Source organism: Artibeus jamaicensis, unplaced genomic scaffold (genome assembly GCF_021234435.1).
Source record: "Artibeus jamaicensis isolate MK-2021 breed Jamaican fruit bat unplaced genomic scaffold, CSHL_Jam_final contig_781, whole genome shotgun sequence".
NCBI lineage: Eukaryota > Metazoa > Chordata > Mammalia > Chiroptera > Phyllostomidae > Artibeus > Artibeus jamaicensis.
In genome coordinates, this window is record NW_026521968.1 from 4,091,838 (window position 1) to 4,104,441 (window position 12,604).

At 39.1% G+C, this 12,604-nt stretch overlaps 1 protein-coding gene across 2 annotated transcripts in view; it reads right to left on the minus strand.

Moving 5' to 3' along the window:
- Window positions 1-12,604, minus strand: part of DNAH9 (dynein axonemal heavy chain 9) — a 368,257-nt gene that overhangs the window by 272,722 nt on the left and 82,931 nt on the right. For both annotated transcript variants that reach the window (XM_053672723.1, XM_053672722.1), the window contains exons 21-22: window positions 10,471-10,601; window positions 10,132-10,258 (exon numbers count right to left, since the gene is read on the minus strand). In XM_053672723.1, coding sequence (XP_053528698.1) covers window positions 10,132-10,258; window positions 10,471-10,601 — 258 coding nt within the window. The remainder of the gene's footprint in view (window positions 1-10,131; window positions 10,259-10,470; window positions 10,602-12,604) is intronic.

The following is a 12,604-nucleotide window of genomic DNA, read 5'->3' on the forward strand; positions in this document are numbered from 1 at the left end:
TGTGAAGATTTAATGAATGAAAAAATAATTGTGAAAAAAATTACCTTAAAGAGAAATGTGTCCGATCGGAGGAGGAGAAGCCAGCAAGCCAGCAGTTGCCAAGCATATATGAAAATAAGGGACCAGAAACGTTGACAGTCATGAAGGAACGAGACGAATCACAATCAACTTGAAAATACGAAAAGACCAGAGCTGAACCCATAGAAGAGTCCTCCCAATAGTACAATCAGAGAGACAAATTGCACTTTGCTGTAGGAGAGAAGCCAAAAGTTGCTGCATATTTGAGTAGGTGGAAGCAGAGAATGACAGGATAACCAAAAGAGACTGCACCACTGAAATTCACAGGCATTCCATCACAGAAATTGACACCATAAACCCAGGGTGTCAAAATAGATTAATCCAAGAAGTTGAGGCTAACAAGAAGAGTCTCACAAACAATGAGAAGACAAAGAAACAATCCCCAAATGAAAGGAAAGGAGGAACCCTCAGAAAGAATGTTAGATGAAATAGAGGCAAGTCAACTATCAGATACTGAATCATAGCACTGGTTATCAGGAAGTTCAAAGAGCTCACAATCAGCTACCAGAAACTACAGGGGAGCTATAATAATCTCACCACGAACTATACCAACATGAAAAAGGAAATGGAAACTATTAGCAAGGGCCAAGAGGAAATGAAGAATACAATTTCTGAATTGAAAAACACAGTGGAAAGCATTAAAAATAGGGTAGATGAGACAGAAGATCAGATTAGTGAGTTGGAGGACAAAGTAGAAAGCATCTCACAGAAAGAACAGGAAAGGAAAAAGAGGCTCAGAAAGAAGGAAGAGTGATTAAGAGAAATGCAAGACAATATGAAACGTAATAATATACGAATAATAGGAACACGAGAAGGAGAAGAAGAAGAACAAGGGATAGCAAACAGATTTGAAAGCATAACGAGAGAAAATTTCCCTAATTTGATGAAAGAAAAAGTCACACAAATCCAGGAATCACACAGAGTCCCATTCAAGAGGAACCTAAGGAGGCTCACTTCAAGACACATCATTATTAAAATGGCAAAATTGCAAGACAAAGAGAGAATCTTATAAGCAGCAAGGGAGAAACAAATACACAAGGGAGCCCCAATAAACTTACCTGCTTACTTCTCAATGGAAATACTCCAAGCAACAAGAGAATGGCAAGAAATATTCCAAGTAATGAGAACCAGAGGCCTGCAATCAAGAATACTTTACCCAGAAAGGCTCTCAATCAAGATAGAAGACCAAATAAAGAGCTTCCAAGACAAAATAAGTCTAACAGAATATGCTTCCACCAAACCAGCTCTGCAAGAGATGCTAAAAGGACTGCTTTAAGGAAAGGAAAGAGAGAGACAGAGAGGAACACAGGTACAAAAATGGCAATGAATAAGTACCTATCAATAATAACATAAAATGTAAATGAATTAAATGCTCCAATCAAAAGACATAGACTAGCCGAATGGATAAGAAAGCATGACCCACACATATGCTGCCTACAAGAGACCCACCTCAGGACAAAGACCTACGCAGACTAAAAGCGAAGAGCTGAAAACAAATTTTCCAAGCAAATAGACAAAAAAAAAAAAGCCAGGGTAGCAATACTCATATCAGACAAAATAGACTTCAAAAAAAGGGCCATAAAGAGAGACCCAGAAGGTCACTTCATAATACTCAAGGGAACAATCCACCAAGAAGACATTAACATCGTAAATATATATGCACCCAACATAGGAGCACCCAAATATATAAACTCTTAGAGAACTTGAAGAAAGATATTGACAGCAACACAATTATAGTAGGGGGTTTTAAAACCTCACTGTCAAAAATGGACAGATCTTCCAAACAAAATATCAACAAAGACATTGCGGCATTAAACAACACCCTTGATGAAATGGACCTAACTGATATATACAGAGCTCTTCACCCCAAAGAAGCTAAATACACATTCTTTTCAAATGCACATGGAACATTCTCAAAGATAGACCACATGATAGGAGGACACAAAACAAGCCTCAACAAATTCAAGAATATTGAAATCATACCAAGCATTTTCTCTGACCACAAGGGACTGAAACTGGAAACCAACCCCAAAGGAAAAAATCCCAAACACCCGAAATCATGGAGACTGAATGGTATGCTATTAAACAACGAATGGGTCAAGAATGAAATTAGGGAAGAAATCAGAAAGTTTCTGGAAACAAATGACAACGATCTCACAACAACCCAAAACTTATGGGACACAGCGAAGGCAGTCCTGAGAGGGAAGTTTATAGCAATACAGGCCTACCTAAAGAAGACAGAAACATTTCAAAAAAACAACCTTACTCTACGCCTGCAAGAACTCAAGGAACAACAACAAAAACAGCCCAAAGCAAGTAGAAGGAAGGAAATAACAAAGATCAGAGCAGAACTAAATGACATAGAGACTAAAAGCACAATTCTAAGGATCAATGAATCCAGGAGTTGGTTCTTTGAAAAGATAAATAAAATAGACAAGCCTTTAAGTAGGCTCATCAAGAAAAGAAGGGAACGGACACAAATAAATACAATCAGAAATGAAAGAGGAGAGATTACAACTGATACCACAGAAATAGAAAGGATTGTAAGAAATTACTATGAAGAACTGTATGCCAAGAAATTTGAGAACCTAGGGGAAATGGACACATTTCTAGAAAAATATAATCTCCCAAAACTCAATGAAAGAGAAGTAGAAAACCTGAATAGACCAATAACAGCAGATGAAATTGAAGCAGTAATCAAAAAACTCCCATCACACAAAAGCCCCGGACCAGATGGGTTCACAGGAGAATTCTACAAAGCATTTAAGGAAGAGCTAACCCCTATTCACAGACTATTCCAAAAAAATCCACAAGGATGGAAAACTCCCAAACTCCTTTTATGAAGCCAGCATCATCCTAATTCCAAAACCAGATACAGATACAGCAAAGAAAGAACACTTCAGGCCAATATCACTGATGAATATAGACACTAAAATCCTCAACAAAATATTGGCAAATTGCATCCAACAATATATTTAAAAGATTATACACCATGACCAAGTGGGATTCATCCCAGGGATGCAAGGATGGTTCAACATTCGCAAATCAGTGAATGTAATTCGTCACATAAACAAAAGCAAAGACAAAAACCACATGATCATATCAATAGATGCGGAAAAAGCTTTTGATAAGGTACAACACCCATTTATGATAAAAACACTCAGTAAAGTGGGAATACAGGGAGCATTCCTCAATATAATAAAGGCCATATATGAGAGACCTACAGCCAATATCATACTCAATGGGAAAAAACTAAAAGCTTTTCCACTAAGATCAGGAACAAGACAAGGATGTCCACTTTCACCACTTCTATTCAATATAATTTTGGAAGTTTTGGCCACAGCGATCAGGCAGGAAAAGGAAATAAATGGCATCCAAATAGGAAAGGAGGAAACAAAACTGTCAGTGTTTGTAGATGACATGATAGTATACATGGAAAATCCTATAGACTCTACCAAAAAACTGCTCAAACTAATTAATGAATTTGGCAAAATAGCAGGATACAGAGTTAATATCCAGAAATCAAAGACATTTTTGTATACTAATAATGAATCAGCAGAAGCAGAAATCAAGGAAAAAATCCCATTTGATATAGCAAAAAGAAAAATAAAATATCTGGGAATAAACCTAACCAAGGAGGTAAAAGACCTGTATGCAGAAAACTACACAGCACTGAAGAAAGAAATCAAGGAAGACACAGACAAATGAAAACATATACCTTGTTCATGGATTGGAAGAATTAACATCATCAAAATGTCCATACTACCCAAAGCAATATACAGATTCAATGCAATACCTATTAAAGTACTAATAGCATATTTCACAGACATAGAACAAACACTTCAAAAATTTATATGGAACCATAAATGACCCTGAATAGCAGCTGCTCTTTTGAGAAAGAAGAACAAAGTAGGAGGGATCACAATACCTGATATCAAACTTTGATTACAAAGCCACTGTAATCAAAACAGCCTGGTACTGCCATAAAAACAGGCACATAGACCAGTGGAACAGAACAGAGAGCCCAGAAATCAACCCAACTCTCTACAGTCAATTAATATTCGACAAAGGGGGCAGTAACATAAAATGGAGTAAAGATAGCCTCTTCAACAAATGGTGTTGGGAGAACTGGACAGCTACGTGCAAAAAAATGAAACTTGAGCACCAACTTACACCACAAACCAAAATAAATTCAAGGTGGATAAAAGACTTAAGTATAAGCCGTGACACCATTAAAGTCCTTGAGGAGAACATTGGCAAGAAAATCTCAGATATTCCACGCAGCAACATTTTTACCAATATGTCTCCTAGAGCAAGGAAAGAATAAATAAATGGGATCTCATCAAAATAAAAAGCTTCTGTGTGGCTAAAAAAACAGTATTAAATTAAAAAGACAACCAACTGTATGGGAAAACATATTTGCCAATGATACCTCAGACAAAGGTTTAATCTCCAAAATATACAAAGAACTTACACAGCTCCAGTCTAAGAAGACATCTAACCCAGTTAAAAAATGGAAAAAGGACTTGAACAGACACTTCTCCAAAGAGGGCATACAGAATATCCAGAGACACAGGAAGAAATGTTCAATATCGTTAGCTATCAGAGAGATGCAAATTAAAACCACAATGAGATAGCACTTTACACCAGTCAGGATGGCTATCATAAACAAAGCAACAAACAACAAATGTTGGAGAGGGTGTGGGGAAAAGGGGTCCTTAGTTCACTGTTGGTGGGATTGCAGAGTGGTACAACCATTATGGAAAACAGTATGGAATTTTCTCAGAAAAATAAAAATCGACCTGCCGTTTGACCCAGCAATTCCACTGCTAGGATTATATCCTAAGAATCCTAAAACATCAATATCAAAGAACCTATGCACCACAATGTTCATAGGGGCACAATTTACAATAGCCAACAGTTGGAAGCAACCTAGGTGCCCATCAGTAAATGAATGGATCAAAAAATTGTGGTACATATACACAATGGAATTCTATGCTGCAGAGAGAAAGAAGGAGCTACTACCCTTTGCAACAACATGGATGGAACTGGAAAGCATTATGCTGAGTGAAATAGTCCAGGCATTGAAGGACAAATACCATATGATCTCACCTTTAACAGGAAGCTAAACAACAAAACAAACAAGCAAGCAGAATAAAAACAAAGACACTGAAATAGAGAACAAGTGGGCAGTGACCAGGGGGGAGAGGAAAGGGAATTTAAGGGGGAAAAAGGGGAGGGATTTTGAGGAACAAGTATGAAAGACACAGGAATGAGGACTAGGGGGGGGAGGAAATGGGAGGGAGGTGGGGGGCAAGGGGCGGGGTGGGGCTCGGATGGGAGAAATAGACAAAAAACTGCTTGAAAAATAACTAAATAAAAAATTTTTTAAATGTAAAAAAATAAAAAAGGAAAAGGAAAATATTCTAAAATAAAAAAATTACCTTGTACTGTTTTCAGTCAAATGAAAGACACAGGAGCTCTACAAAATATGAGATGGAAGATAAGATGAGATGGTAGAGGTAGAAAAGTAAAGTAAGGCAACCAACAAATGACAGCACAGTTTGTAACATCATTAGCAATACTGAAGGTCTGATTAACACAAGCTAATTAAATAGGGTGGATAAACTTGAGAAACTATTGCAGAATGCCAAGGAAGAGGACTAAGAGATAAAAATATGTATGAAATGTATAAATATTTGAAAATATGCATGAATACGTAAAGGTAATGTATATAGAACAGAGAAAAGAGAATCTCAGCTACAAAAGTATGATGAACCCAAGGGGAAAATTTATCCAGATAAATGCAATAGAAATATTAAATACTAAAGAAAACTTTTTCAAGATAATGAACGTCTTGGTTTTAAGGTAGAAAAAAACCCCCTCATTATGTGTTGAAAATTAATAAGATAAAGTATCTAAACATATACACATTTTCTAAAGTTAAAATGTAATTTAAATTTTGATCTCTTAGAGATTCAATAGAAAGAAATATGGCTGCCAAAAGAGATTTTAAAAAAAAGTAGCAGGCAGGCTGACCTCAGATGATTTTGCTGTAATAAGAAACAGCAGCCCTGGCTGGCGTAGCTCAGTGGATTGAGCGCGGGCCTGTGAACCAGAGTATCGCAGTTCGATTCCCAGTCAGGGCACATGCCTGGGTTGCAGGCCAGTTCCCAGCAGGGGACGCATGAGAGGCAACCACACATTGATGTTTCTCTCCCACTCTTTCTCCTTTCCTTCCTCTCTCTCGAAAAATAAATAAAGAAAATATTTTAAAAAAATAAAAAATAAAAAATAAAAATAAAAAAAGAAACAGCAGAGCTGAGCCTGCAGGGTCTTGGGGGAATTTGCTGTTGCTCATGAATTCCAACCCAACCATTCAATCAGTCACATGTGAAAACTAGACTGAGTCGCAGATGTAGAAGGAATTGGGGATTGTTCTATTATGCTTTATCTCTTGGGTGGGAAGTGTGGAGAAACACAGGTTTACTCAAGCCAAAAATTTAATAATGAGTATATTGTTTATAAAAGTTACAAAAGTTCTGGCAATGATTTTTGATTCCCTACTATGCATAGATTTAATGAGCATATAGTTACAAAACAGAATGTTAATATGATTAAATATTTAAGCTCCACTGTCCCTGGGCCACTTTGGAAGTATTTTAACCTATAGGAAAAGAAGAGAAGGTCTATAACTATCAGGATTAATCTTTCTTTAGTACCTCTTCTTATCAACAAATTTCACTAAGTTGTAAATCAGTGACAAAGACAGAAACCCAGGCATGGGCGCCATGTTCTGGCTCTGCTCATCCACTCTGCTGGGCATGTGGAAGAATATGACTGCTACAAAGGAGAATGGAGCAAACCTACCAAGACCACTTATCATTTACTTTTGGACCCAGTGATCTTCTAGGAATTTACCTAGAAGATAAATGTCTAATAATACAAGGCCCAGAGTTACTCAATGCTGCATTATGTGTGATTGCAAAATAGTACAAACAACTTATAACCAAAATATGGTGTATTGGTCCATGGAGTATGATGCAGATATAAACATTGAGAGGACGATATCTTTAAATAAATATGAAGTGATTTCCAGGATATATAACTAAGTTTTTTTTTAAAGCATGCTACCTTTGGTGTAGGAAAGAAAGGGACATAAGAAAATGTACATGTACAAGTGTAAATTACATTGCTTATTTTAGCAAATATAAACATAGAAAATAAACCCAAAATGAATGGAATTGGTTGTGATACAGGGTGCAGCCAGGGGGGCCCCCAAAAAAAGATTTGGAATGGTGTCCAGAATTCAAAGTGTATAGGAATATTGGAGAGACATATAAGATGTCCTCACCCCCCCCCCCCAGGGGGAAGAAAGAATGGAGCCAGGCCATTGAGAGCTATTTTGCATAGCAACAGTTTTGGAGCTAACCTCTGGAGGAATGGTTATTTAACATATCTATAACCTTTAACTGGTTTCATAGATATGTTAAATAGCAGTGGCCAAGAAGGGAGAATGGAACTAGGGGGACTCAGGATGGGAACTAGGGGCTGCTCTCCGGAGTGAGAAAGACTGGGACTCAGGAGAATGTAACTAGGGTCGGCGCTCCTGAGAAGGGAGAAGGTAGTGAGCAGGGGACTCAAGATGGAACTAGCAGGGACTGAGGATGGAACAAGAGGACTCAGGATGGGAACTAGGGGCTGCACTCCTGAGTGAGAAGGGTTTGGACTCAGGATGGAACTAGGGGCTGCGCTCCGGAGTGAGAGCGCCTAGATGAGAGCTTGGAAAAGACTGGCTCCAGGACATGAAGGGTCCCCGCTTGGCCAGATGGGGAGAGAGCCACGTGGTTTCAGCAGAGTGAGGACCCCCTCTTGGTGAGGTGAAAGAGGGAGCCACATGGTTTTGGCAGGGTGCGGACCCCCTCTTTCCCAGGTGAAAGGGAAGAACCATGCAGCTTTGCCAGAATGGAGATCCCTGCAGCCAGGTGAAGAAGAAAGCCACATGCTTTTGGTGGAGTGTGGACTCCTGCAGCTTTGGTAGAAGAGGCCCACGCGGCTTTGGGGTGCCCCCTTTGGCCACGGGGCCTGAAAAAGCAAGAGAGACTTTGACTGGAACTGGGTACAAAGGACTCTTGCCAGTGGACCATGAGAGGGTACCACAGTACTTTGGATTAACTCGAGATCCTGCACAGTGACACAGCTGATGGTGCCAGCGGTCTACAACACAGAGGTGTGCTCTTTTCCTGATTTACGGTACCCGGAGTTGGGACAGTGGGAGAAGGGAGCGCTGGGTGGGTGTAGGTGTATACATAAAGGACTTTGATATTTTAGTGGTGGCATTAGGCCTGAATAGCATTAAATAAACATTTTGTTTCCTTTTCACAAATCTCTGGCATTAAGAGATGTCTTTCCAATTGGCGGCGGACAGAAGGGCCCAGTAAATATCAGTATTTTGTTTTTGGGAGGGGCCCCTGTTGTATAGCAGTTTTAGGCATCCCTAGGTGGGCCAAATATTGTATTGCCCCTCCCTCGGACCACCTCCTCTTGTTCCGTAACAGTTGTGTCAAGGGGGTGAAGGGGAGGTGGGGATGACGTGGAAGGACAGGGGAAGGAGTGACACCTCTCATCTTTGTACAGTAGTTTGACTTTTAGAATTTGACATGTTCAAAAAGTCAAATAAACAAGAATGAGAGAACCTGAAAACTAAAAGTAAATAGAACCTAACCAAACTTTGAATGAACAAAATCACACTGAAGGAGAAGGATAACTCATCAGAGTAACTTCTGAACAAAGTATTTCACTGTATATATCCTCAGTCTAAAGGAAAATAAAACAGCTATAAACCTTGAACCCTCCCTTGGGAGAGAAGGGAGCAAAGCCAATGGAACACACAATAGAGATAACATCCCTCTCTCCTCTCAGTCACTTAGACTCAGACTCTGATCCAGAACAGTAGTTCTCAAAGTGCAGTCCTCGACCAGCAGCCTCATTTGGGAAATCCTTAGAAATGCAAATTTAAACCTACTGATCCAGATGCACTGCGGGTGAGGCCTACCTAGGAAGCTATTTTCCTAGCTTCCTGGGAAAGGAAGGCCCCCCAGGCGATTTTGACACTCTCAAGTCTGAGACCCATTTACTATGGCTCTGAATTAGCTCTGAATACCAACAGTACTTCAATTAGTTACTTTAATATTTAAAAATCTTGTAACATGGTTGGCTTCTTCTATTTTACAGATGGATAAGTTTGTTTCAAAGGAGCAATATGCACAAACTATATGGCTAATAAGGGGCTAGGACAGGCAATAGAAGCCAAAGTTTGGGCTTCTTATATGCAACCTTTCCACTAAACCACCCCAATGTTGAGTTAATAAATACAACTTCCGTCTTCTTTCTCCAAGGAAGTTCCTTTGCAGGCATTTTTTTGTTTTTATTTTAAATTTAAAATTTTCATTGTTGTTCAAGTACAGTTGTCTCCATCCCCCCCCCCCCCCCACACACACACACCGGGCCCTGTTATCCCCTACCCTCTCCTCTCTGGTTAGTGTCAGTTTGTTTTTTATTTTGATGTCTCTGGTTATATTTTGCTTGCTTATTTGTTTTGTTGGAAGCAACTTAAGTGCCCATTAGTAAATGAGTGGATCAAAAAACTATGGTACATTTACACAATGGAATACCACACAGCAGAAGGAAAGAAGGAGCTCCTACCCACGGAAGTTTTTAGCTATAACTTTTGACTGACTGCATCACCCTTCAGAATCAGATCACAGCTGTCCCCTGTAAAGGCCTAGTCCCTTCCATTTCACCATCTTCAAAGCTTCTCCAGTTCTACTCTAGGGAGTAAGAGCCACTGACAGTATTGATGGGTTGGAGGGCATCCTGAGAAGCAGTGATGGTGAGAACAAAGAAGCTTTGAGGCTAGGGATGATGCTGGGGGAACACAGGACCGAAGTGTGCATACTACCTGAGCGAGGAAGCATAGCGGGGAGTCAAAACTCTCCTGCTGGGAGCTCCTCACACCTCCTGGACGTTTCTACAAGCCTTCCCTTGGCTTACCTGTAGTGGAGCTGTGCCATTGGAAAGGATATCTAGCAGATCAGAAGAGGAGAGGAAGTAAAACCGAGGGAAGGCAAGCCTTTTGATATCCAGGTACTCCGCCAGGGCTTTCTCACACAGGTGCAACCTAAGAGCACAAACACAGAACTTCCTAAGTTTGCCGACACTCCTAGGTACATACGCATTACCTGCATGCAAAAACATGCAATATATAGACTACATGCAGAAATCAGAGCAGGGGTATTTGCAAACATGCAAATTACCACACAGACACACACCCTCACCCCCTTGGGCAGTGAAACAAAGGAAGGGTCTCGGGAATGGCAAGCAGGGCATCACCTGCTCTGAATATCTTCCAGTTTTTCATAAAGACCTGACTTGTTGGTGGCTTCCACTACATTTGGAGTTTTCTGAGCATCATAAGCTAGCTCCTTAAAGTCAATGTCAATTCCTTCAAATCTTTCAGAATCCTGGAAATAAAAATGTGGAAAAAAATTAACTACCACTCCCCTCAATTCTAAGAAGTTCCCCTTGCATAGCAAGTCAGAACAAAACCCTGTTTTTAGGTTGTCCTAAGGCTCCAAAAACGAAATATCTTTAGCTTAAAACAGCAGTTCTTAAACTTTTGTCTTAAAACCCTCTTAACATAAAAAAGAATTGTTGGAGCACAAAGAGCTAAAGCTTTTTGTAAGTAGGTAATATTATACCTGTCAGTATATCTCCTACATTAGAAGCTATAAAAACTTCAAAGTTGAGAAATTATAAAAATATTTGTTAATTCATTTAAAAGTAACAACATTTGCTAATTAAGAGAGTGGTATGCATTTATCCAAAATAATTATATTTTTCAAAACCAAATAACTCAGAGAAAAAAGTAGCATTGTTTTACTTTTGTTTTCAAATCTTTGTCATGTCATGTCTGACTTAGAAGATGGCCAGTTTCTCTTCTCTGCTTCTGTGTTCAGTCTGTTGTGATATCACCTGTCATGTAGCCTCTGGACAACTCCACTGGGTGCTCGTGGAAGAATGAGCATGAAAAGGCAAGTAACATTTCAGATTTTTATTGAGATAGGCTTGTTCTTGAGGATCCCCTGAAAAGGTCTCAGGGGTCACTCAGGGGTCACCGGCCCACACTTTGAGAGTGATTGGCATTAAACACACTGGATCCAATATTTTTTCCTGGGGCCATGCAGAATGTAACCAAGGTACATTTCTCCCCAGCAAATGTGATGCCAAAATGAATGAAGTATCATTGTTTCCCCCAAACACATACAGTCTCACAGTGCTGTTCAAATGTCTGAGACAATAATATATGATTGCAGAGCACTTTAGCCCAATGCCTGGCACCTGCTAAAGACTGTGGTACTATTACCACATAGCAACAATCATAAGGGTGTGTGCTACACATGCTGTTTTAATCAACTTCCTGAAGTGGGTATTAGTGTTGGTCCTGATAGGAGGAAACCAGGCCAGAGAGAGGTTAACTTGCACAAGGTTAACTTGTACAGCTGCAAGTAGGAGAGTTAGGACTCAAGCCCACCAATGGCCCCAGACTGCCCAGGCCTCTGCAATCCATACCTCTCTCATAAGAAGGTTTAAAAACAAGAGGACAGGCTAAAGTAAACTATGGTTCCTCAATGAGATATTTTCCTCCAATTAAAGACGAAAACATTCAAGGTTATAGAAGTATCAGAAATATCTACCACACATGTCTGAATAAAAAGAGCTGATAAAAACTATAGTTATACTAAGAATTATCTAAATGTATATATATACATGAACAAAAATTGGGAAATATTCATAATGAATGTAAGTAGTTACTAGTTAGAATGTAAGGTTATGATTGATTTTATTGTTTTGTTTCTGTTATTGCTTTGCTAATACAAAGGGAATTAATGTATACTTACATATTTTAACACAAGCCTGTGTCAAAAAGGTAATGATACTAACTCTTTATTATGTTTAATTGAAAGTTCTCAAATCTTTCTCATAAAGTTTCTACAAAAGTCTCCACCTGGCTCCTCACCTCCTTCTAATTAAACCTGCTCTTCCTCACTCACTACCATTGGAGATAAATAAAATCTGGCTTCTTCAGTTTGGCTTAATTACAACAGATAAAACAGAATTGTTTTCTGTTGTTTTCATTCCAAATTTACAACCTTTAATCTGCATTATTACATTACATATGCTTTTGTAAGATGAGTTGGGAAATATAATGTTTTAATGAAATGTGCTTTAACCTTTAAGCAAAGCCTGAACAACATGTTACATTTTGGAATCAAGCTGATTTGTAAGCAAAGAACTTGCTGTGCTGAAGAGATACAGGAAAAGCCTACAAAAAATTGTTTTTTAAATGAATTAGAGTCCACTGAGAGGGAGGCAAGTTAATGGCACAATAATTAGGACAAGAGGCAATCAACCACAGGGAAGGAAGTAATGAGAATACGTATTTTAGAGAAATTCATTGTTCACT